This window comes from Oncorhynchus keta, chromosome 14 (assembly GCF_023373465.1).
Source record: "Oncorhynchus keta strain PuntledgeMale-10-30-2019 chromosome 14, Oket_V2, whole genome shotgun sequence".
Taxonomy (NCBI): Eukaryota; Metazoa; Chordata; class Actinopteri; order Salmoniformes; family Salmonidae; genus Oncorhynchus; species Oncorhynchus keta.
This window is the reverse complement of record NC_068434.1, coordinates 20,806,928-20,833,550: the sequence shown is the minus strand read 5'-3', so window position 1 is coordinate 20,833,550 and position 26,623 is coordinate 20,806,928. Positions and strand designations below refer to the sequence as shown.

At 43.8% G+C, this 26,623-nt stretch overlaps 2 protein-coding genes across 5 annotated transcripts; one reads left to right on the top strand and one right to left on the bottom strand.

Moving 5' to 3' along the window:
* The first annotated feature begins 1,721 nt into the window (after positions 1-1,721).
* On the top strand, positions 1,722-16,608 carry golm1 (golgi membrane protein 1). 2 transcript variants are annotated; one of them, XM_035785019.2, is made up of 11 exons: positions 1,722-2,036; positions 4,891-5,025; positions 5,429-5,605; positions 6,565-6,619; positions 6,763-6,865; positions 7,013-7,130; positions 10,423-10,621; positions 10,867-11,034; positions 11,280-11,444; positions 11,610-11,720; positions 15,964-16,608. In XM_035785019.2, exons 2-10 carry the CDS (start codon positions 4,897-4,899, stop codon positions 11,717-11,719), a joined length of 1,224 nt encoding a protein of 407 aa, XP_035640912.1. In that variant the 5' UTR covers positions 1,722-2,036; positions 4,891-4,896; the 3' UTR covers position 11,720; positions 15,964-16,608. The 2 variants fall into 2 exon arrangements, with proteins under 2 accessions (XP_035640912.1, XP_035640911.1); XM_035785018.2 differs by lacking the exon at positions 15,964-16,608 and adding an exon at positions 11,782-12,522 and having other exon boundaries at positions 1,724-2,036.
* naa35 (N-alpha-acetyltransferase 35, NatC auxiliary subunit) lies at positions 12,332-24,681 on the bottom strand. 3 transcript variants are annotated; one of them, XM_035785015.2, is made up of 23 exons: positions 24,505-24,675; positions 23,810-23,938; positions 23,403-23,436; positions 23,134-23,248; positions 22,900-22,974; positions 22,626-22,793; positions 20,803-20,869; positions 20,647-20,690; positions 20,349-20,399; positions 18,803-18,886; positions 18,497-18,611; positions 18,173-18,351; positions 17,956-18,015; positions 17,768-17,874; positions 17,495-17,561; positions 17,160-17,258; positions 16,861-17,039; positions 16,616-16,761; positions 16,451-16,518; positions 13,369-13,509; positions 13,095-13,217; positions 12,928-13,008; positions 12,332-12,846 (listed from the first exon to the last, which is right to left on the bottom strand). In XM_035785015.2, the coding sequence occupies exons 2-23, from the start codon at positions 23,928-23,930 to the stop codon at positions 12,787-12,789; spliced, it is 2,184 nt and encodes a 727-aa protein (XP_035640908.1). In that variant the 5' UTR covers positions 23,931-23,938; positions 24,505-24,675; the 3' UTR covers positions 12,332-12,786. The 3 variants fall into 3 exon arrangements, with proteins under 3 accessions (XP_035640908.1, XP_035640907.1, XP_035640910.1); XM_035785014.2 differs by having other exon boundaries at positions 23,134-23,251; positions 24,505-24,674; XM_035785017.2 differs by lacking the exons at positions 12,332-12,846; positions 12,928-13,008; positions 13,095-13,217 and having other exon boundaries at positions 13,449-13,598; positions 23,134-23,251; positions 24,505-24,681.
* Between the last annotated feature and the right edge of the window lie 1,942 nt (positions 24,682-26,623).

The window sequence follows — 26,623 nt, the reverse complement described above, 5'->3', positions numbered from 1 at the left end:
TATAAACACAACATATTTTTAAACACAACACATTGAATTATTGAACAATTACATTTTATTTATTTTCTTTTTAACTAGTAAACCTACACATTCTGAACAATTTATAGTTTTATGCAGTGTATTGGTAGTTAACATGCTACCTAACTGATCAACAATTATAGGTACAAGCTAAGAACAAGGTATATATGCTATCTTATTGAACAAGCACCTTAACTCAAATAATGATGTGTACGCTAGGCATCACTCTCCAGCTCTCTCCAGGTTGTTGTGCTGCTTGGCTGGCTAGCTGCTCAATGGTTTCCTCCAGATATTGCCACTGTTCTCACACACACACTGCAGTACACACTGTCACCATCAGCTGTGTGTCTCCACCAGTTCCAGAAAGTCCACTCCTTGCATATGTACTGTAAATATGATGAATCATAGATTGGCAAGGAAATCCTCTTCATCTTCACTGTCCAACTGCATTGTCACAGAGCTGGAACCAGCAGAAGAGGATGGAGTGGCCTTGGAAAATGCAAAATAAAATATATATTTTTTAAATGATCCCTTCAGTCTTTCTCTCCACATGTTGAACACAATGTACCTGTGTTCTTTCTGCAGGTGTATTTATTGCATTCTACACAAGTGGTGCTGGTTTTACTGTCTTGTCAAGGGGGGCAGAGCAAATCGTGTAGGCCCCGGAACAATTTGGATTCAATTGGAAGCTGACAGTCCTTGACTTTGTTGTGGTGATGGTGACCATTCTATATGACCATCTTTAGACTTCCATGTCCTCTCTTCTCTGGATGATGGTTGTTGCATGCTCTCTCAACTGATGGAGGGGATGGTATGGCAGACCCCTGAATCCTCTTCACCAAAGAAAAATTCACAATCTGGATCATCAACAGCATTGCCCTCTGTCTCTGAAACCTCTTCTAATTTACTGTCACAGTCCAGAATTTGTGATTAGGCTTCATTCACTGAAAATCTTTTGGAGCTCATTTTTGAGTGTCTGTGTCAGAAATCTGCTGATCTTGCGCAAAGAAAGAGATGCTTGGGAAAGCTAATTTTCAGCCAAACATAATTATAAAAATGCAACCAGAACCAGTCAAAACAAAATACATCAAATTTACTTGTGTAATTTGGACCTGAGCAAATATCTATCGAATATCAAAATGACCCACAACATCATGTTTGTATACAAAATCTACAGACATTCCACAACACATCAGTTAGTGTCCACATTTTGAAATTAGGTTCATGAAATAAATGAGGAAAACTCATTTAAATCCATGGAGAAAAAGAGACTTTAACACGTATTTTAGACAACTCAAAAGTGGAAATGGGTAAAATTGACCCGCAACATAATAGTAGGGTTAGGGTATCTTTACCTATACTCAAGTATGACAATTGGCTACGTTTTCTACCACTGCTATCAATTTATATGGTTTAGCGCAGTAGTGTGAGAAGGGCGTCCTTGATTAGAGGGGAATAAAGAAAACCAGAAGTGTCCTCTCCTCAAAATGTGTGGGAGGAAAAGTAAAAAAAAATGTTTTTTAAAATTATTGTACTAAAGGTACAGTTGATCAAATATGTCCTTTCAATTTGGCATCCATGCCATTTTTTTGTTTTGTTTGTCTCTAACGTGCTTGTATACACATTCCATGGGACTCCTACTTGCAGAAAAGGGCGGATACAGCTTCCATAAATGGCTGCCTGCTACTTTTAGCAGGATCGGTGGTATCTGGGATATTGGGTACGTACCACCTCTGAGGTTACCCAATTGAAGTAAGTTGTGGACATCCCAAGGAAATCGAATAGCACGAACCCTTGTTGCAGTGTTGGCATCACTTGACTCCACTTCCGCGTTTTCAAGCAAGCCAGCTAAACATCACAGCTTCCTCCCCCTCCCAACGAGAATGGAAATCAGACTTGCAACAGTGCTGAATATTAATTGAACTAGCTATGTAAAGAGTCTCGTAGCTAGCTTATAAATTGAACGGACCATTCACTGTCAAAACATATCCTTGCTTAAACAGTGAAGCGGCTTTCAGGTAAGATTTGTCAACAACTAGCTACGCTAGCTAGCCTTAACTGTTGTTAGCTAGCATAAAGGTTGGCTACTGTACATGAATCAGTGGCACATAGTTGTTTAACAGAGGCAGACTCAGATGTTGATGTCCTGAGATTTGCTCTGTGTTACCCTCACATTTCAGAATACATTTCATTGATTCAAAATATCATAGTTAGCTAAGCTAAAGTTGTAACAATTTCCAGATATTATATTCTAGCTAGCTACTAACGTCGTAACTAGGCTACATCATGCTAAGCGCTAGCTAACGTTTGCTGTTTTAGCCACATAACTAGGTAACTAATTTGTCTGTTCTGCCAACTATTCAAAAATAGGCTTTTTTTTTATCGGATCAGTGTTTTCTAATGACTTTAAACAAATCAGATTAATCTGACCTAATTAACGATCAATACATTAGGCCACACAATAACCCATATCGTTGAGTTTAATCAGCTACTGATGAAAGCGCTTAGTCTCGTACGAACCATTCTGACTTTGCGGATACCTTGATGCGAAACAATGTGAGCTCGCGAGATCAGGATGGTTCGTACAAGGTTATGAGTCTCTTACTCGAGCTAGCTTGCTCAACTGGTTTTTTTACTGTCCTTGTAGTATGTACACTGAACAAGAATAGAAACGCAACATGCAACAATTTCACAGCTCATAAGGAAATCAGTCTATTTAAATAAATTAATTACGCCCTAATCTACGTATTTCACATGACTGGGAATACAGATCTGCATAGGTTGGTCACAGATACCTTTTTAAAAGTAGGGTCATGGATCAGAAAACCAGTCAGTATCTGTTGTGACCACTATTTGCCTCATGGAGCGCAACATATCTCCTTCACAGAGTCGATCGGGCTGTTGATTGTGGCCTGTGAAACGTTGTTCCACTTATCTTCAATGGCTGTTGCGAAGTGGCTGGATATTGGCAGGAACTGTAACACACTGTCGTACACGTCGATCCAGAGCATCCTAAACATGCTCAATTGGTGACATGTCTGGTGAGTATGCAGCCAGTGGAAGACATTTTCAGCTTCCAGGAATTGTGTACAGATCCTTGTGACAAGGGGCTGTGCATTATCATGCTGAAACAACATGAGGTGATGTCGGCAGATGAATTGCACGACAGTGAGCCTCAGGATTTCGTCACAGTATCTCTGTGCATTCAAATTGCCATCGATAAAATGCAATTGTGTTCATTATCCATAACTCATGGCTCCCCATACCATAACCCCACCGCCACTATGGGGCACTCGGTTCACAACGTTGAAATCAGCAACCTGCTCGCCAACACGACGCCAGAGTGCTATCTGCCCGGTACAGTTGAAACCAGGATTCATCTGTGAAGAACACACTTCTCCAGCGTCCCAGTGAGCACTTTCCCACTGAAGTCAGTTACGACGCCAAAATGCAGTCAGGTCAAGACTGGTGAGGACTATGAGCATGCAGATGAACTTCCCTGAAACGGTTTCAAAATGTATTCGGTTGGTCAAACCCACAGTTTCATCAGCTGTCTGGGTGGCTGTTCTCAGACGATCCCGCAGGTGAAGAAGCTGGATGTGGAGGTCCTGGGCTGGTGGGGTTACACGTGGTCTGCAGTTGTGAGGCCGGTTGGACATACTGCTATATTCTCTAAAATGACATTGCAGGAGGCTTATGGTAAAGAAATGAACATTCAATTCTCTGGCGGACATTTTCAGTCACCGTGCCAATTGCTCGCTCCCTCAACTTGAGACATCTGTGGCATTGTTGTGACACAACAGCACATTTTAGTGGCCTTTTATTGTCCCCAGCACAAGGTGCACCTGTGTAATGATAATGCTGTTTAATCAGCCTTTTGATATGCCCCAGCTGTCAGTTGGATGGTTTATCATTGGTAAATGAGAAATGTTCACTAACAGTGATGTAAACAAATTTGTGCACATTTGTGCACAGTTTGAGAGTAACTTTTTGTGCATATGGGACATTTCTGGAATTTTTTATTTCAGCTCATGGAACATGGAACCATCACTTTACATGTTGCGTTTATATTCAGTATGTTGAGGTGCCTACTTTCTCCTGACATTACCGTGGTTTGAGCAAGCCCCATTAGCAGTATTGTTCGCTAGCTAATCGGATGGCTATCATTACCTATGTAGATATGGTTTGACAGAGGTAGTAATTTGTTAATCGTGAAACATGATTCATGATTTGCATGCTCTTCCAGTTGAGTTGGTTTCATGCATTATCACCTCCCTATAATTCCGGATACTAATAAAGCTGTTCCTGTACCAGTTATTTGCATTTGACTAACTAAGTTTATGACATGCAAGAAACCTGAAACCTTCTGCAAAGAACTAATGTAAAAAAGGTCTACCCAAACCTATTTCACAGCACACCCACCAAGGACTGTAGACACCCAGATTTAAAGGGATACTTCTGGATTTTGGCAATGAAGCCATTATCTAGTTTCCCAGAGTCGGATGAACTCATGGATACAATTTTTATGTTGTCTCTGCATCCAGTATGTTAGTTAGAGGTAGTTTCGCAAGTCAATGCTAACTGGTGTTAGCGCAATGACTGGAAGTCCATCGTATATACGAGCATGTAAGCAGTTACCATAGACGCTGTCATTGGGCTAACGCTAGTTAACAACTTCCTTCAAACTGCACGCAGAGACCTACATGAGTATATCTTGACTCTGGGGAAGTAGAAAAGGGCTGCATTGCCGAAATCCTCATTTATCCCTTTTAACCTTTCACTGAACTGCATGATAGATTTTTTTTATGCCCTGTGGTCACTAGGGCCCTGTTTTGTAGGTGTTTAACCAATGTCTCTTACTCTCGTCTTCAGGAGGCAATGGGGGGGTTGGGTAATGGTCGTCGAGGGGGGCGGTCTCCTCCTCTTATGATTGGTGCTCTGATCGCTTGTGTCCTCGTCCTGGGTTTCAACTACTGGGTCTCGAACTCACGGAACTTGGAGTTACAGGTGAGTGGGATCTTTAATCAAATATATTTATAACTAAACCAAGATAGTTAATCTGTGCTGTTTACAGTGGGGGGGGTGGTGGTGGTGTAACTAATGGCTGGGGTTAGGGTTTAGGTTTAGAGAAGGGCATAAACTAATCCCAGGGTTACAGTCCGTGTTTTTGAAGTGGATTGGAAACGAGGCCGAGCCAGTTGGAGAAGTTGTATGGAGAAAGGCAAGCTGTTTAGATGAATGAATATGGTAAGCTGAAGTATGTGATTAGAACAAGGGCCATGTCACAGAGCAGAATGAGTAAGCTAATTTTGTACTGCTTTTTTAAGTGTTTAAAGATTCTCTAAGCCTTTGTTTTGAATGATGCTACTCTGACTCTGTGACACCCTGCGTGTGCTGTGGTGGTGGGCAGACAAAGCTGTACGAGTTGGAAGCGCAGATGCGTCGGGCGGCGTCAGAGCGTGGGGCAGTGGAGGTGAAGAAGCACGAGTTCCAGGAAGAGATTCAGCGGCTGAAAGAGGAGAGCAGCCGCATGCAGAGCCTGAACAAGAGGCTGGAGGGAGTTCACAACACCTGTAGCCAGGAGAAGGTAGTTTACTGTACTGGAGTGTACTCACCTGAGCACTGCATCATAGATGGATGCATAGTACTCACCTGAGCACTGCATCATAGATGGATGCATAATACACACCTGAGCACAACACCACTTGTAATTTGCACACACACACACAGTTGCTCATCAACACGCAACCCTCAGGACAATGCAACATGTAAAGTGTGATCAACACATTTGTATATTCTAAACATCATTGAATCAGTGCTAGGGATTTTTCTCCCATTCAAAAGTCCAAACTGTGTAATAAAAAAAATGACACATTTTCAGACTGGAAAAACACTAAACTTAAATGACTAAAACCAGATGAAATATGTAGAAAAGATCATTTGCCTATGGTATATATTTTTCTTTAATAATCTTTCAGATTTTACAATCACCTAAATAAAAGAGACTGGAAGAATTGAACATTCCAAAAACAAGGAATTTAGCAGTAAAGGATCACCGCATTAGCCATGGTAAAATGCATTGAATTGCAGGACATTTGCTTTAAAACGGCAACAGTTTCTCAGCTCAATGGCAAACTGTGTAGAATTGCAGGAAATTCACTTTGTAGTTTTGAACGTTCCTCTCAGCTCCATGTAGAAATCTGCAGGAATTTTTGCTTGATAATGTAAAAAATAATAATAATATACACTGCCAAGATGTGGCCTCTAAAATTAGTGCTATCAGTTTCTTTGTGATCGAGGACTGTACTGAGTTGCCCATACTGTATACGTCACCTTGCTGGTAGCCAGTCCCGAGTTTTCCTCCCTCAGATAGGTTTCTTCATCTGTAGATCAGTGTACCTATTGTTTATGGAGTGTGTTTGTGTGTGAATTCCTAGTAAAGGTGTGATACCATGGCAGCATGGAAAGGAAATTGTGACCATCTGAGTACCTACTGGGTTCACACACACAGATCCCAAAAAAATGAGTCATGTCTGTTTCCTTTAGGCAAGCCAACTGATAAATATATCCTCCAGTACCAAAGTAATACAGGACCTGAAAAGTAAGATTTTGTTTTTGTTGCTTCTACCTACCTGTCTCTTTTCTGTCTTTAGTGTTGTGAAATCTCACTCTCTTAATCCAAAGTGTATTCTTTTTTTTATCCCCAGTCAGGACTTAATACTACCTGTGAATTTGTCTCTGCAGGTCAGTTAAATGAGCTAAATGAGGACCTGGGTAAAGTTCAGAAAGAGTTCCAGAGTTGCCAAGGCAATCTTAACACCCTGAACAAAAAACTCACCTATGACATGTAAGGCCCTCTATTATACAGTCCCGCCATTTATGGAACGTGTATGACAGATAATCATGCATCACACTTTTAGGGTCTTATATGACCTTGTCAGAGGTAATTTATCAAATCTTAATGTGCAAGTAATAAGATGTGGTGTTTGTATAGGACTCAGTGTAACACTCAGATACTAGCACAGAGGGAGGACTGTGCTGAAAAGGTGGCTGCAGCCAAGCGGGAAGTTCAGAAGAAACTGGAGATGAAGAACCCAGCAGTGTCCTCCCAGGTAAACCGGTAACCATGTTCAACACTCACATCGTAGACCAGGGATCATCAGCTCGATTTAGCTGTGGGACGAAGTGTTTTGTGAGCGGATGGTCGGAACACAATAGTTTGTAGACTTGAAAATTGACCGCAAGAAGCCCGAACGGATCATATTTGACAAATACACTACTCAAAAAAATAAAGGGAACACTAAAATAACACATCCTAGATCTGAATGAATGAGATATTCTTATTAAATACTTTTTTCTTTACATAGTTGAATGTGCTGACAACAAAATCACACAAATAATCAACCCATGGAGGTCTGGATTTGAAGTGACACTCAAAATTAAAGTGGAAAACCACACTACAGGCTGATCCAACTTTGATGTAATGTCCTTAAAACAAGTCGAAATGAGGCTCAGTAGTGTGTGTGTGGCCTCCACGTGCCTGTATGACCTCCCTACAACACCTGGGCATGCTCCTGATGAGGTGGCGGATGGTCTCCTGAGGGATCTCCTCCCAGACCTGGACTAAAGCATCCGCCAACTCCTGGACAGTCTGTGGTGCAACGTGGATGGAGCGAGACATGATGCCCCAGATGTGTTCAATTGGATTCAGGTCTGGGGAACGGGCGGGCCAGTCCATCGCATCAATGCCTTCCTCTTGCAGGAACTGCTGACACACTCCAGCCACATGAGGTCTTGCATTAGGAGGAACCCAGTGCCAACCACACCAGCATATGGTCTCACAAGGGGTCTGATGGCAGTCAGGCACATGGAGGGCTGTACCTCCATGACTGACCCACCGCCAAACCGGTCATGCTGGAGGATGTTGCAGGCAGCAGAACGTTCTCCACGGCGTCTCCAGACTGTCACGTCTGTCACATGTGTTCAGTGTGAACCTGCTTTCATCTGTGAAGAGCACAAGGCGCCAGTGGCGAATGCCAAACGTCCTGCACGGTGTTGGGCTGTTAGCACAACCCCCACCTGTGGACATCGGGTCCTCATACCACCCTCATGGAGTCTGTTTATGACCGTTTGAGCAGACACATGCACATTTGTGGCCTGCTGGAGGTCATTTTGCAGGGCTCTGGCAGTGCTCCTTCTGCTCCTCCTTGCACAAAGGCGGAGGTAGCGGTCCTGCTGCTGGGTTGTTGCCCTCCTACGGCCTCCTCCACGTCTCTTGATGTACTGTCCTGTCTCCTGGTAGCGCCTCCATGCTCTGGACACTACCCTGACAGACACAGCAAACCTTGTTGCCACAGCTCACATTGATGTCCCATCCTGGATGAGCTGCACTACCTGAGCCACTTGTGTGGGTTGTAGACTCCGTCTCATGCTACCACTAGAGTGAAAGCACCGCCAGCATTCAATGTGACCAAAACATCAGCCAGGAAGCGAGAAGTGGTCTGTGGTCACCACCTGCAGAACCACTTCTTTATTGGGGGTGTCTTGCTAATTGCCTATAATTTCCACCTGTTGTCTATTCCATTTACACAACAGCATGTGAAATTTATTGTCAATCAGTGTTGCTTCCAAAGTGGACAGTTTGATTTCACAGACGTGTGATTGACTTGGAGTTACATTGTGTTGTTTAAGTGTTCCCTTTATTTTTATGAGCAGTGTATATTTCACCTCTTGCTTACATTTGTATACAATCACATGTCTATATTACGCGTGGGAATTCAGTAAAACAAAATTAAAATCACTTGGTGCTATAACAAAATGTTTTGCTCAACTTGAGGGGCCAAAGAAAATAATTTGGTCCGTGGGCCGCCAGTTGGGGAACGCTGTCGTAGACCTTACCTATCCCCCATTAACTGGCTCACTCATTAAGTACATCCAGGGATTTGACTCACAATCAGAACATTACCTGACATGACCCTGAACAGTGGCTGCCTGGCAAAAGTACCAACACAATTTCCATAATCTGACGTACTGAGTTTAGTTCACCATTGTATCTATCCACCACTGATAAAAGACCCTGAACATCGTGCAGTATAGCTTGGCTGACCTGTGTGTGCACACAGTGGTGAGAAAAAGTATGTGACCCTTTGGAATTACCTTGATTTCTGCATGAATTGGTCATGATCTGATCTTCATCGAAGTCACAACGATAGACCAACACAGTCTGCTTAAACTAATAAAACAAACCAATTATAAATTAAAATGTAAAACACTGTGTAAACATTCACAGTGCAGGGTGGAAAGTATGTGAACCCTTGGATTTAATAACTGGTTGACGCTCCTTTGGCAGCAATAACCTCAACCAAATGTTTTCTGTAGTTGCGGATCAGACCTGCACAACGGTCAGGAGGAATTTTGGACCATTCCTCTTCACAAAACTGTTTCAGTTCAGCAATATTCTTGTGATGTCTGGTGTGAATTACTCTTGAGGTCATGCTACAGTCGAATCTGACTGGGCCACTCCAGAAGGCGTATTTTCTTCTGTTGAAGCCATTCTGTTTTTGATTTACTTCTGTGATTTGGGTCGTTGTCCTGTTGCATCACCAAACTTCTGAGCTTCAATTGGCAGATGGGTAGCCTTACATTCTCCTGCAAAATGTCTTGATAAACTTGAATTCATTTTTCCATCAACGATAGCAAGCTGTCCAGGCCCCAAACCATGATGCTCCCTCCTCTGTACTTTAGAGTTGGGATGAGGTTTTGATGTTGGTGCTTTGCCTTTTCTCCACATAGTAATGTGTGTTCCTTCCAAACAACACAACTTTAGTTCCACAGAATATTTTGCCAGTAGCACTGTGGAACATCCAGGTGCTCATTTGTGCATTTCAGACGTGTAGCCATGTTTTTGAACAGCGGAGGCTTCTTCCGTGGTGTCCTCCCATGAACACCGTTCTTCTTTAACGTATCGTAGACTCGTCGAGATGTTGGCATGTTTCCAGACATTTCTGTAAGTCTTTAGCTGACCCTCTAGGGTTCTTCACCTCATTGAGCATTCTGCTCTGTGCTCTTACATTTATCTTTTGCAGGACGACCACTCCTAGGGAGAGTAGCAACCGTGCTGAACCTTTATAGGCAATTCGTCTTACCGTGGTCTGATTAACTTCAATGCTTTTAGAGATACTTTTGTAACCCTTTCCAGCTTTATGCAAGTCAACAATTCTTGATATTTTGTGAATGTTTAAATGATTCATTCAATATAGACAAGGAAAAATACAATGATTTGTTTAAGCACCATTTGTCTTATGACTTAATACATTTTCTTGCCACTGTCATTAGTGGTTTTGTTTGGTAAATAAAAAATACAAGATGAAATTGGATACAACTTTGACTGTATTTTCCCTGCAGACAAATGCAGCACCCACACAGAAAATTGGCTCCACTGAGGTGGGCGTGCCAGATAAAGAGGGGCCTGGGAAGGCAGGGCTGGATGACACTAAGACTACTCCTGTCCACGGCCACGCCCCTGAACCATCAGCGGCCAAAGGTCCTGCAGTGGACCTCAAAACCTCAGAGCTGGAGACCAATGAGATCGCAGTAGACAAAGGTACAGGACAAGATGGCTGCTCTCATTGAGGGTGGAAGGATCTGGGCCAATAAGACAATTTCACACCAGCTCTCCCACTTCCTTATCAACTCATCTTTGACATGACATACACACCATTTATACCACAGTCATATTCACCATTACCCTTTAAGCAAGTACAACATGTCTTGAATTGGTAGTTTTGCTTCTGAGAGGCTGACATGTGTATGCTGTCTGATACGAACTGGATGCTGCCCTTTGTCTAGCTCTAGACACTCCTGCGCTATCCCCTAAAGAGTCCCTGCCCTCCACTGATGCTAAGGGCGACCAACCGGGGCTTGTAGAGGGGGCCAGTAAGCCCCGGAAAAATAACCTGACCGAGGACCCGGAGCTGGAGGTGATGGACACACACGGAGGAGAGCCTCAGATAGAGGGTATGACTCGCACAGCCTCAACCCTGCACCCACCATCTCAGAAACTGTACAACCTCCTCCAGACCAGATGTTCCACAAGTCCAGGGAGGATAAGCCAGTTTGTCACGCCATAATTAGAAAAGTGTACTTTATGTGAAAGTATCTAAAATGGGAAGTAGTGAAACCTAGTATTGCCAAGGTTTTCGACCTTAACATAGTCAAAGATGTGAGAAATGGAAACGGACGCCAATCTTTTTCCCCTCCAGATGCAGACCCTGGTGCTGATGACATTCAGCTTAGCCAGTGGAAGGAAGAAGAGGCTCCTATTGGTCAGGAGAAGGTGGAGGATCCTGAGGAAGATTACGACGCAGACAAGCCGATAGTGGGCGGGGTCGACCCAGACCAACGGAACCAGATGGCTGAGAACATAGGTGGGTCACACTCGTATAGGGGGGGGGGGTCCTACCGTCACACTCACATTTCTCTAGTAGAGGATACTTATCGTAATGAACAAAGTCAGCAAAATGCCTGCGATAAGTGATTGGTATAGTCCCAGCTCTAATGTATAGTAAAGATGCTGATGTGTTCACTCGTAGATAAGGAGGCTGAGCGGGAAATGCAGGAAGAGCTGGCGGACTACAACGGAGACGACGAGAACGAAGGAGAGTTTGAGGCTGACAAACAGGCAGAGCTCGCTCAGTTCTGAGGTAACACACACACACACAGTCTGTTTTAGTGATATAAATATCTAATTTTTGGTCTTGTTAGGTGGTTGGAGAAAGGTGGGAGCTAAGACCCTCCTCAATCCACTACCGAACCAGGAAGGGACTACAGCACCTCAACAGAACTGTTGTCAAGACTACAGTCTGTAAAACTTCTGCTCTTTCAGTGAAAGCATCTCACGGTTCGCCTTAATATACTCAAGTCTTCTGCAGTGAATGTATATTTTGTCGGGAAAACAGACTTTGGATTTCAGAACTGCTATAACCATGGGTGAAACGATAGTTTTTTGATAACATCCCAGATTGTGCTGATAAGAGAACTGTACTCCGATTCACACTCTAGTCTTGATAGTGACTTAATGTGCAGTTAGTTACACTTCGCAGTAGTTTCATAAACCAATAGAAAATTAGATGTCCTGCTGTATGACAATGTGAATAAGGTTTTTGTTTCATAATTTGAAATGTTTGCAGGGATCACTCAACCCTGCATAGTCTAAGCTTGATGGTCATGTGTCCTGCTCACCATAGAATAACTATTTTGTAACTTGTTGGTAAAAGTGGCCTCTGTGCACCAGGCAGACCCACAACTGTAAATGTTTCAGATACGATTGTTTTTTTATAGCCCACTCAAAATGGTAATTATGGTTGAACACAGGTTAGATTTTTTTTTCTTCTATTTAGATTGTTACAATGGATTTGTTGCTTACTGAACTGTTAAATAATCTGTTTTTTTTATTGAGGAAATGTAGCACAGAAGGATGACAAAATAAATCATTTTAATACCATAGTTGGACAAGTTTGTTTTTGGTATTGTGGAGGATGTAGTTCTTCTGTCCTTTGGGATGTCTGGTATTTGTAGTCCTTTGTGGGTCAGGACCAGGACAGACAATTGGGTAAAGGATGATCTTGTCCTGGTCAACCAACTTCAGACACTGTCTCCCTCTGTCCTATCATAGCGACCGACCACAGTTACGCAGATGGAAAAGGTTGGTGTACGGAGACCGGGTCAGGGAGGTGGGTACAAGTTGTCATAGTAATGCAGGGCTCTGATTCAGATGATCTTGACCACAGGGAAGTACTTGTGAGTGGAGAAATCAAACTCCGGTAGTACCTAGAAATGGGGAGTACCATTTGATCAATGTTTCAATTTCCCAATATATTTAGTAGTGCGTTTTGCTCCTCCCATTGTTACCTTTGTCTCCTTCTTGTGCCCGCCGGCAAGTAGTTTCATGACCACAATGTTGGGTTTGGCCACTTTTAGGATGCGATTCACCTGCAACAACCAATGTAAAAAAACAATTTAGACCCACAAACTTGAGGCACAACCTCTCACTATTAGGGGTTAAAAGGCTTACTGACCTCTGGGTCAGGGCTGGGGACGTTCTCCAGGATCAGTTTGGCCTGCTGGAAGTGTTTACTGGCTGCCATGTAGAGGTCAGCTGACTGAGGAGGAGGACTGTACTTCTTCAGATCAGACATCTCCTACAGCCAACAAACCGAGAGGCACAGGCCGTCTTTTTAATCTCCACTATAACATGTAATTCCTGAGCTATTCTGTGCAGCATGTCTGCAATTTAAATCAACCTGGAATGCACCACATATGCATACAATCAGAGCTAGCAATGGTTGGTACCTTGAACTGGACGTAATGGACTGGCGGGGGAGTGACCACACTGTTGAAGGGGGCAAAGCGATGCTCGTATCGCACCTGCTCGCTGTCCAACTCAAACTGCGGCTTCCGCACCTTTCCGTCCATATCCAGGGCTATCATAGTCTGCACCAACAGACAGGAGTTCAGTGTGTGTGTGTCCATCCAAGTGAGGATGGCTTTCACTTCAGCAGTAACAAATTCATGAGGAAAATCTTTGAGGAAAAGATCATGATTATTAGAAAGCAGATTATGGACTCCTCTTTTAAATCTAGGTATTCCTTCAAAGCTCAGTTGTCCTGAGTCTGCACAACTCTGCCAGGACCTAGGCTCAAGAGAGACACTGAAGTGTTTTAGTACTATATCTCTTAACACAATGATTAAAATAATCATGGCCTCTAAACCTTCAAGCTGCATACTGGACCCTATTCCAACTAAACTACTGAAAGAGCTGCTAAAATAAACTTTTATTTGACTAGGCAAGTCAGTTAAGAATTTGTTCTTATTTTCAATGACTGCCTAGGAACAGTGGGTTAACTGCCTGTTCAGAGGCAGAACGATGGATTTGTACTTTGTCAGCTCGGGATATGAACTTGCAACCTTTCGGTTACTAGTCCAACGCTCTAACCACTAGGCTACCCTGCCGCCCCATCCGCCTATATCGAATCTTCCATTTCTATCAAATTTGAGAAAAGGCTTTGCACAGCAACTCACTGCCTTCCTGAAGACAAACAATGTATATGAAATCCTTCCGTCTGGTTTTAGACCCCATAGCTCAGTTGGTAGAGCATGGCGCTTGTAACGCCAGGGTAGTGGGTTCGATTCCCGGGACCACCCATACGTAGAATGTATGCACACATGACTAAGTCGCTTTGGATAAAAGCGTCTGCTAAATGGCATATATTATTATTATATTATATTATTAGACTGCACTTGTGAAGGTGGTAAATTACCTTTTAATGGCATCAGACCAAAGCTCTGCATCTGTCCTCGTGCTGCTTTTGATACCATCGTTCACCACATTCTTTTGGAGAGAGGATACCCAAATTGGTCTACACAAGTTCTGGCCTGGTTTAGATCTTATCTGTCGGAAAGATAGTTTCTCTGTGAATGGCTTGTCCTCTGACAAATCAACTAGATTTCGGTGTTCCGTTTTAGGACCTATTGTTTTCACTATATATTTTACCTCTTGGATGTCATTTGAAAACAATGTTAACTTTCACTGCTATGTGGATGACACAAAGCTGTACATTTCAATGAGACATGGTGTAGCCCCAAAATTGCCCTCGCTAGAAGCCTGTGTTTCAGACATAAGGAAGTGGATGGCTGCAAACTTTCTACTTTTAAACTCAAGACGAAACAAAGAGATCTTCTGTTGAATCTGACAATTAATCTTAGTTGTACAGTCGTCTCAAATAAAACTGAAGGACCTCTGCGTTACTCTGGACCCTGATCTCTCTTTTGACGAACATATCAAGACTGTTTCAAGGACAGCTTTTATCCATCTACGTAACATTGCAGAAATCAGAAACCTTCTGTCCAAAAATTACGCAGAAATTTATCCATGCTTTTGTTACTTCTAGGTTAAACTGCAATGCTCTACTTTCCGGCTACCCGGATAAAGCACTAAATAAACTTCAGTTAGTGCTAAATACGGCTGCTAGAATCCTGACTAGAACCAAAAAATGTGATCATATTACTCCAGTGCTAGCCTCCCTACACTGGCTTCCTGTCAAGGCAAGGGCTGATTTCAAGGTTGTACTGCTAACCTACAAAGCATTACATGGGCTTGCTCCTATCTCTCTGATTTGGTCCTGCCGAACATACCTACACGTACGCTACGGTCACAAGAAGCAAGCCTCCTAATTGTCCCTAGAATTTCTAAGCAAACAGCTTGAGGCAGGGCTTTCTCCTATAGAGCTCCATTTTTAAGGAATGGTCTTCCCATGTGAGACGCAAACTCGGTCTCAACATTTAAGTCTTTACTGAAGACTCATCTCTTCAGTGGGTCATATGATTGAGTGTAGTCTGGCCCAGGAGTGTGGAGGTGTGTGAAAGGAAAGGCTCTGGAGCAACGAACCGCCCTTTCTGTCTCTGCCTGGCCGGTTCCCCTCTTTCCACAGAGATTCTCTGCCTCTAACCCTATTACAGGGGCTGAGTCACTGGCTTACTGGTGCTGTTTCATGCCGTCCTTAGGAGGGGTGTGTCACTTGAGTGGTTTGAGTCACTGATCTTCCTGTCTGGGTTGGCGCACCCCCTTGGATCTTTGTGGGCTATACTCGGCCTTGTCTGAGGATGGCAAGTAGGTCGTTGAAGATATCCCTCTAGTAGTGTGGGGGCTGTGCTTTGGCAAAGTGGGTGGGGTTACATCCTTCCTGTTTGGCCCTGTCCGGGGGTATCATCGGATGGGGCCACAGTGTCTCCTGACCCCTCCTGTCTCAGCCTCCACTATTTATGCTGCAGTAGTTTGTCGGGGGGCTAGGGTCAGTTTGTTATATCTGGAGTACTTCTCCTGTCTTATCCGGTGTCCTGCGTGAATTTTAAGTATGCTCTCTCTAATTCTCTCTTTCTTTCTCGGAGGACCTGAGCTCTAGGACCATGCCTCAGGACTACCTGGCATGATGACTCCTTGCTGTCCCCAGTCCACCTGGCCGTGCTGCTGCTACAGTTTCAACTGTTCTGCCTGCGGCTATGGAATCCTGACCTGTTCACCGGACGTGCTACCTGCCCCAGACCTATTATTTGACCATGCTGGTCATTTATGAACATTTGAACATCTTGGCCATGTTCTGTTATAATCTCCACCCGGCACAGCCAGAAGAGGACTGGCCACCCCTCATAGCCTGGTTTCTTTCTAGGGAGTTTTTCCTAGCCAACGTGCTTCAACACCTGCATTGCTTGCAGTTTGGGGTTTTAGGCTAGGTTTCTGTACAGCACTTTAAGATATCATGTACGAAGGGCTATATAAATAGATTTGATTTGTGTGTGTGTAGTCTTGATAGAAAATGGGACTGCAACTGAGCCAGGACAGAGTACATGTTTAGTACAAGTGTGTATGTACACTTACCTTATACATGCCAGCACACATGTTTTGGTAGGCTTGGCTCATGGTGATTTCTCTGCTGAGGGGGCGAGCTGCAGGCAAACACATTGTTATTGAGGAGCATGTTGTGGCGGCAGTGTAGTACCAGATGGATTAAATTAAATGTAAATACTGTGATGTAACCCTGACCTCCTTGACCCTTCTTCTTCTTCTTGGTCTTCTTGCTGCTGCGTCCTTTCTGCTGCTCCTCCAGGAGGCGCTCCTCAGCCATCTGAGAGCTGTCCGCCCGACTTAGAGTGGACATGAGCCATGCATACAGGAACTCTGACAGATACCTACACACCACCTCAGTCAAGCATACCTCAATCAAGTGAACACCAAACATATTTTCTCACGGCACAAATCGGTCAAGTGTACACATGGCACACACTCACCAGTAGATGTAGTAGTACTCGTGCATGCTGTAGAGTTCCAGCTCAAAGCCACTGAGCAGGTACTGGATCATGATGCGCAGGTTGTGGTAGAGGATCCAGGTGCCCAGGCAGGCCAGGTGCTGTCTCTGGGGCTCCAGCTTCATCAGCAGGCTGTGCAGTGCTGCGTCCACCTTCTCTGCCTGCAGGGGGCGCCCCCACACCACAGTCAACCACAGGAGAACAGCAACATACATTCGAGCACACCCACATTAGATAATTTACATTGCTAAACAGCAATGCATACGGTCTCTCTCTCACACCTCATCCTGCAGTGTGGCAAACTCCTCCAGGATGTGGCCTAGTTTGTCTCTCTGCCGAGCGCGGTTGTGTCCGTGAATCTGGATGAGACTGCAAAAGGGCTGCAGGGAAACAGTCCTGGGTTGTTTTACTCCATTGTTTGGGAACAATATTATGTTTACAACTATCATGTTGATATCAAGGACTGTCAGAGCCACAGCTTCATCTATGCATTTGAGTGGTTACATTTCCCCTTATGCTAACCAAGTGGAGGGGATGCCATTTGGGCTGGGAAAAAAATGAAGGATTGTGGCATTAATATAGAGAAGGTGTATTGGAATGCAGCCAGGTGACTTACTCTCGAGCAGTGTGCGACAAAGGAATCAATGTAGTCCTTGGCCTGGTGGTTATTATACAGGCAGCACCTGCAGAGGCAGTGCATGGATCAGTCCGTTTCAAAGACAGGTAGATATTGAACTTGAATACCTCAAATGCATCCTTATTTCCTTGAGACATTTGAATGTAAGAATGCCACCATATACCAATTCAGATCTCTAACGACTTCTAGGAAGGAAGGATGCATTTGAAGGTAGGGCCATAGAAAGAAGCACTCCAATCTTCTATGACTTACTTGGAGGAGAGCACTGGTGGGCTGACAAAGTACCTCAGAGCATCTTTGATCATGTCCTGCATTGGTTGGGTCCCAAACACTTTCTTATTATCGATCAGGAACGTTGTCTAGAGACAGGGAGGGTATTCATCAGAACTGAATCCGAGAATTGTCCAGATGCACCAATCATGAGGGAGAATGTTCCTTACCTGCAGCAGAGACCTGGAGAGGACGCAGGGGGACTGCTCACTGAACTCACAGAAAAAGTCCTGAAAGCAGAATATTAAAACAACATTACTACAACCTTTAACAAATGCTCGAACAGGCAAACCATTATACAAGTATTGTCAGAATTTTATATTACAGTAACGTTGAAGTACAATAGTATTGTCAAAATTATTCTTATAGTATTTACAGATGTAGTACCAGAATTCCATGAAGGTTAGTTGTGTTGATGACCTCGCACACGGTCTTAATGCGGTCGATGAGCTTGCTGAAGTAGTTGATCATCTCCTCCCTTTTGATGATCTTGGCGTAGCGGGGGAAGGTGGGGGGCAGCAGTCTCTGGTTCACAAGTGGTTCAAACCCCATCATGATCGGGTGATCTGGAACGCAGGGTGGAGGGCAGGGTTCAGAACTGTGAGTGGTTCACTTGCGGTTAGAGTTTTTCTAAGTGAGTGAAGCATTCATTTTATGGTAGTGAGTGACACATTGGGCCTAGGTAACATTGTGGTGTGTGTGTGTTACCACCTCCTTTAGTAGTATCGTTCTGGGACTGAATGCCATGTTCGATGCTGGAGCGGAGGGCTGGGAGGAGATCTGCCGCCTGCTGCATGAGTTTCTGAGCTTCACTCACTGAGCTGGTCTGACAGAGCCAACATGACATCACATGCTCAATCAAATCAACCATTTGTTCCTTTTTTTTAGTAAAGCTAAGCGAAAAGTGTGTGGTGTGCTTCTACATCTGCATTGCTTGCTCTTTGGGGTTTAGGCTGGGTTTCTTTATAAGTACTTTGTGACATCTGATGCTTTATGAATACATTTTATTTGTGTTACCTCTTTTTTCGTGAAGGCGATCAGCGCTGTCAGTAGAAGGCGTGTGAACTTGATCCGACTGAAAAGTGCCAAACACTGCTGATGCTGAGAAAGGAGGCAGAGAAACAGGTTAATAAAAAGTCTCTCACACACTATACAGTGTACAAAACATTAGACACCTGCTCTTTCCATGACAGATTGACCAGGTGAATCCATGATCCCCTATTGATGTCACCTATTAAATCCACTTCAAATCAGTGTAGATGACTAGGTGGAGACAGGTTAAAGAAATATTTTTAAGCCTTGAGACAATTAAGACATGGATTGTGTATGTGTGCCATTCAGAGGGTGAAAGGGCAAGACAAGATATTTAAGTGCCTCTGAAAGGGTTATGGTACTAGGTGCCAGGCGCACCGGTTTTAGTTTATCAAGAACTGCAACGCTAAGTTTTCCTGTGTATCAAAAATGCTCCACCACCCACAGGACATCCAGCTAACTTGACAACTGTGGAAAGCATAGGAGTCAACAAGGCCAGCATCCCTGTGGAATGCTTTTGACACCTCGTAGAGTGTTCCTGAAGGTGTTCCTAATGTTTTTGTACTCTCAGTATCTTTGTAGGGACACAGATTTAGCTCTGTCGTAAAATGGCGATTCTGACCATCTAGAGACCTCTCCATTTTGGGGGATGGGTGCTTTAAAAATTTTTTTTTCAGCTGCATATTCCAGGCTTGTCTCAATGAAAGGCTGCCTCATTCCCACGCTCTGGTGGACTGGTCAGGGCAGAAGGCAGGGGTAATAGATATTGCTAATCCCAAATGGACCCCTACACTACAGCCTATGCACTCTGACCGAATTGGATGTAGAGATAAGGTTGTAAGTTGTCCTCTGATAGGATAGGAGGGATTCTCACCATATTGCTAACACCTATCAAATCCTCCATAGATCTCCACAAGTGCATAAGGTTTAGGGGTTGATTTGAGATTGGCCATAGATGCAGTAAAGAGGTAAAACTGTGGGGGATAGAAGGGGGATGCCAGATTGGCAAACATTCAACAAATCTAACAAAGTGGATAGATATGTCATGATTGATGTATTGCAACAGGCCCACAAAGTGGATACTAAAGTCAGATTTTGATATATTTGGCTGCATAACATTTAGAAATTGTTCCTTTTCAGGTTTAGAAGAAGTGATTGCTAAATGCCTACTCCCGTTCTTTATAAGATGGTAGCATAGCTAGCATACAAAAATCGATGGTGGTAGTCAAAGTAGTTTTTAACTGTAATGCATTTGATTGGTGACGCTGACATGAACATGTATTGGGGTTGACATCCATACCAGATTTATACAGATGTTTACCTCAAGATAGTGTGGAACACACATGTGCCTACATTTCGAAACAATAGCCTATTTTACTGGGGGGCAGTTAGGAGATTCAGGATCTTTCCCCCATGCATTTCTATTGTTTGGTTTGAGTTCCATTGACAGCTTTACCGCATCTATTGGATGGGAGAAATGATGGGGTGTACTGATTGATATACTCAGAGACCGAGTGACTGATAGTCTTACCTCCAACTCCACCTCCGGGTCCCGCTGCTCACCCTGGCGACTGCGTGTGCTCTACAGGAGATGAATGAGAGGGGGGAAAAAAAGGATAAGGAGAGCGAGGAAGAGGAGAACGCGTGACGGACGAGCTGTGGAGTTATGTTAGTGGCACAAAGAGTTGTATACACTAGCGGCCATCTCAGCTAAGTATCAGATACATTATTTAGTCATGTATTTCGTCACTATGCCAGAGTCTGGTTAGCTGTATTCGCACAGGTTGTGAGAGTGTAAGTGGATGGTGAAGACAGTAGTATGCATGTACCTTAACTTTCCTCTGTAACTCATCCTCCACATCCTTTAGCATACCTGTTGGTGCCATTGACATGTATAAAGTTAACTTGGCACACACACATCACTACATTATTATTTTATACCTGCAATGCCAAACATGGAACTTAAGACACCACATGAAAATCACCTGTAACCCGCAGGTCTGTCACATTGTTGGCCATCTTGAAGCCGTACGTCATGGCCTGGAAATCTTCCTAGAGACAGGACATAGAACAGGATCTTAAATATTATACCTAGAACTAAACTAAGCGTTGTTTCAGATCAGAAGACCTAGGAGGAACAGTGGACATACAGCGCATTCGGAAAGTATTCAGACCCCTTGACTTTTTCCACATTTTGTTAAGTTACATCCTTATTCTCAAATTGATTAAGTAAAACATTTTACTCGGCGATCTACACACAATATACCATAATGACAAAGAGAAAACAGGTTTAGACATTTTTGCAAATGTAATACAAATAAGAAAACAGAAAAAACATTTATTCAGACCCTTTCCTATGAGACTCGAAATTGAGCTCAAGTGCATCCTGTTTCCATTGATCATCCTTGAGATGTTTCTACTTGTGGTAAATTAAACTGATTTGACATTATTTGGATAAGCACACATGTCTATATAAGGTCCCACAGTTGACAGTGCATGTCAGAGCAAAAACCAAGGTTTGAGGTTGAAGGAATTGTCCATAGAGGTCCAAGACACAAATCTGGGGAAGGGTACCAAAACATTTCTGCAGCATTGAAGGTCTGCAACACAGTAGCCTCCATCATTCTTGAATGGAACAAGTTTGGAACCACCAAGACTCTTCCTAGAGCTTGCCACACAGCCAAACTGAGCAATGGGGCAGAAGGGCCTAGGTCAGGGAGGTGAACAAGAACACGATGGTCACTCTGACAGAGTTCCAGAGTTCCTCTGTGGAGATGGGAGAACCTTCCAGTAGGACAACATTCTCAGCAGCACTCCACCAATCAGGCCTTTATGGCAGAGTGGCCAGTCGGAAGCCACTCCTCAGTAAAAGGTACATGACAGCCCGCTCGGAGTTTGCCAAAAGGCACCTAAAGGATTCAGACCATGAGAAACAAGATTTTCTGGTCTGGTGAAACCAAGATTTAATTGGCAGCATCATGCTGTGGGGATGTTTTTCAGCAGCAGGGACTGGGAGACTAGTCAGGGTCGAAGAAAAGATGAACAGAGCAAAGTATAGAGAGATCCTTTATGAAAATCTGCTCGAGAGCGCCAAGGACCTCAGACTGGAGCGAAGGATCATCTTCCAACAGGAAAACGGCCCTAAGCACACAGCCAAGACAACGCAGGAGTGGCTTCGGGACAAGTCTTTGAATGTTCTTCAGTGGGCCAGCCAGAGCCCGGACTTGAACCCGATCAAACATCTCGGGAGAGACCTGAAAATAGCAGTGCTGTGACAATCCCCATCCAACCTGACAGAGCTTGAGAGGATCTACAGAGAAGAATGGGAGAAACTCCCCAAATACAGGTGTGCCAAGCTTGCAGCATCATACCCAAGAAGACTCGAGGCTGTAGTTGCTGCCAAAGGTGCTTCAACAAAGTACTGTGTAAAGGGTCTGAATACTTATGTAAATGTGATTTCAGTTTTTTATATATATATAAATTTGCAAAAAATTCTAAAAACCAGTTTTTGCTTTGTCATTATTGGGAATTGTGTGTAATTTGATTAGGGGGGGAAAAACTATAATCTATTTTAGAATAAGGCTGTAACAAAATGTGGAAAAAGTCAAGGGGTCTGAATACTTTCCGAATGCACTGTAGTTTGACTGTGTCCCATAGACGGGACTATAGAGGTATAGAGACAGTTTGTGTTAACCTGGTCCCAGATCTGTTGGTGGTGTCTTGCTAATTTATTTGGCATGACAGTGTGTGTGAGTGATAGAGAGAGAATATGTTCCGTGCAAAAGCCCAAAGAGACCAAACGTCTTGCCTCCTCGAACACGGCGGCTTTGTTGACCTTCTCGCGGGCGATGTCGCACACCTTGAGGATGCCCAGAGTGAAGGCCTTGAGGGCAGGGTCCTCGATCAGGTCGGGGTTGTGGACGTAGAGGCAGGTGAACACTGTCTGGGCTAAGGAGTGACCCTCCAGCCAGGTGATCTACACACACACAAACAACTTAAAAGTACTTATGTTTGTTTTGATTGGTAATTGTTTTGCATAGTGGGTTGATGCAGTTTGGTATTGATAAAGAAATACAACTGACCAAGCAGCAGAAACAGGTGTCCATGATCCCAATCAGCTCAGGAAGACTGAGGTCCCTCACTCTGATAGCACCATCCTGGAGAGAGACAAAAAAGGAGAAGAGCGCGCGAGCGACAGAGAGGAAAAGGAGAGGTGGGGGAGAGTCTTAATGGACTATAATGCACCTCACTAAAGGTTCAACATAAAACCAACATTTTCATTTCACAGTCTGAAACTCCAGGAATCAGAGCCATACCTTGACTGCCTGTTCAAAGTTGAGGACTTTCCTGTTGACCTGATTACCAATCATCCCTGCGTCCATCTTGGGGTCCATCATCTCAATGGCAGACATAGCCTCGAACAGGCCAAACCTGCTGAAAACGCTGCCATTAAAAGACCTAAAGCTGTGTGTTGTCAAGTGATAGATAGATGCATGTATACTGCAGCACTTCAGTATTTCACTAACACAGCACATTTGAATTAACGGCATAGAGAACAGTGTGAGAAACAAACAGAAACACTCACAACTTGTCATGGAGCAACTCCCCAAGGTTGAGCTCTGTAAATACAACACGAGAAAACAAATACAAGAGTACTCAGTCATCTGAACTATGCTAACCTGTGCCATCCAGCTTGCATTTCAGACTGGTGGCACCAAATTCCCACACAGCTGAAATCACTGGGTCTACATTAATAATTACTTTACTGTATTGGCCTTTCTTTTACTGGTTGTGCAGATGTACACCAATCTTTTGATGAGAAACCTGATTTACCAGGGAAGGCATTTCAGAACTGTCCAGCAAACAAATGAGAGGAACAAGTATCATAAACCCCCGATACACAATTAAAATCATCAGCACATCTTGAAAAACGGTGTTAACGCATGTAACTGAACACACAGACAGACACATGCACGCACACTGAGTTTGTACCTTTGCATGCCCCTTTAAATTCATGTGTAATGTCCACCCAGTTTGCATTGTTCCTCATCTTCTCTGGGACACCCAATCCCCATCCTACATCGTCATCCTCTACTGATGACTTCATCACCATGGTTACAGCTGAAAGTAAAACCAGTAGGTTGTCAAATTCAAATAAGATAAAAATGTATAGAGCTATTGATGCAAGGACTGACCATCCATTATATCAAATGTATAATTTTACCCATGTGTTGAGACTATACAGTGTTCGTGTACATGTACGTTGTTCACAAACATCATTTGAGTAAAACAAGGTTATATGGGTTCTGATTGGAGTACAACTCAGTCACCGGGGGAAGGTCCAGGGGGAACTCAGCAGTCTATCATTTCTGCCAGTCAGAGTTGACTGTGAGGTCTGTGGATTCATTCAATACGATAACTAGCTAACCGCACTTTGTAATGAGGCACCGGAGTCTAATGTCATTGCACTAGCTAGCCAGAGTTAATAGCTAGTTATGCTAAATATCTTTGCTACGATTCTTTCCGAGCTGGAGCATAATAAATCAGTCGAGCTGGCTAACGTTAACTAGTTTGGTCTCTCTGCATCAACACAAATGTTTAATCATACATATTAATCAAATTGCATAAAACATTTGGGCATATTTTGGGGACATTTGCTGGGACCTTTTCGTTGTAAAATCACATACCTTGCTAACTGCTAGCGCTGCTAGATAGTCGTCCGAGGCTCCTCTTCCTTCTTCGGCGGGGTTTATCGGCGGTTGGCATCCAACGTGATGGTGCATTACCGCCATCTACTGTACTGGAGTGTGAGCCAGGGACAGGGAGAAACTAAATCCTACCTGCCAGCCCCGTTGCTCTAAAAAAAATAGAACAATATATGTGACTATATCTAATGATGTTCTTCTAAAAATACTGTTTCAACTAATTTCCTGTATCCCCTTCTCCCTCATAGATATCAGCCGCTCTTTTTCCCTCTGATTACTGCCCACTCTGTAGCAATACCAGCTCCACAGTCTCTGTTTCCTGGCAATAATCACACTTTCCTGTTGGATGCTTTCTTATCACATTTAAGGTATTTTTCAACTGGCTGTGTCCCAACCTTAATCTTGTAAAAATAGCCTCCTCTCTTCTGTCCCTTCCTGCCGTTCTCTCCTACCCGACTTTCCTTTGTATTTGAAATAAATGCCTGCCCTTAGTATCTCTATTCCACTGCTCCTGACATCTCTACACCATCACTGTCCATATCAGGCTTCTTGCCTCTGCCTTGCTCGTTGAAACTACAACATCAACATCCCCACTACTAAATGCTTGTTTAGCCAGTAAATCAACTGCCTCATTCCCCTCCACCCCCATATGAGCTGGGACGCAAGTAAATCTTATCTGTCACCCATCTGTCTAATCTTGCCATAGGTTTGTAGCACCTCATAAAGCAGGTCTTGTCTGCTACGTGAGCTGGACTGGAGACTAACACTGCACATGAATCAGAGCAAATAACTACTCTGTCTGGCTTGACTTCCTCCACTCACTGCAAGGCCAACAGTATGGTCATCAGCTCTGCCATGTATACAGCTAGATGATCAGTTATACATTTCCTGACTTCCACCCCACATTCCTGCACTACAAATGCTGACCCAGTACGTCCTGTCCTTGGATCTTTTGAATCATCTGTGTAAATGGCAACAAAATCCTGATACGTATGCATACTGTGTATCTTAAACAAATCAGATAGATCAACACCCTCTCTATCTTTCTGTAGTCTCTCCAACATTTCTAAATCAACTACTGGAAGCGGGGGTAACCATGGTGGATTTACAGGAATAGCTACCATTGGACTAAACTCCCTTCCATACAGTCCCACCCCCTTCGCCTGGGTATTACCCACCCAAAGCTTGTGTTCTGTCTTTGCTCATGTTCCCAGCATGCCTGTAAAATCCTGTTCGCAGGACGAGACACCCCATGTCCTTGTAGGTTGACCCAATAATTCATTGCCTGCTACTGTCTCCTAATCTGCAATGGCATATCCCCCATCTCCACCTGTAGTGCAGCCACTGACGTCCGAAACGCCCCACTACATGTTCTGAATCCTTGCTCCTGTATGACATCTAGCCTTTCCAATGAGGTCCGGGCTGCCGAACCATACGCTATACTGCCATAGTCTATTACAGTTTGAATCAATGAGGAACACCCAACCCACCACTCCTTCCCTGTCAGACAACCATCACATTTAGCACCTTCTTACACCTTCTCAATGTGTTGTGCTCAGGTTAGTCTAGTGTCAAAGTATACCTCAAGGAACCTGGGTATACTCCAAGTTTTTCCCATATAACCTCATCTCCCACCTTCCTCCTGGTAAAGAACACTGTATGAGTTTTCTCTACAGGGAACCTGAATCTCCACATTAATGCCCACCACTCTACCTCATCAATTGCTTCATGTAGCTTCCTGACTATGTATGACACATTTTTTTGTTCAACTAGGAAAGTCTGTTAAGAACAATTTCTTATTTACAATGATGGCATACTGGGGAATAGTGGGTTAACTGCCTTGTTCAGGGGCAGAACGACAGATTTTTACCTCATCAACTCAGGGATTTAATCCAGCAACCTTTCGGTTACGAGCTCGACGCTCTAACCACTAGGCTACCTGCTGCCCAGTAGGAGGATTGAGAACAGAGAACAACTAATCATGTTCCCCTGTGGTGTACCATTATCCACCAGGCCTGATAGACTTCCCCACCCTCAGCTGGATAGACCTTCCAAACAGGAAATCCTTTTCCTACCCCAATAATATCAAGCTTAATTAAAA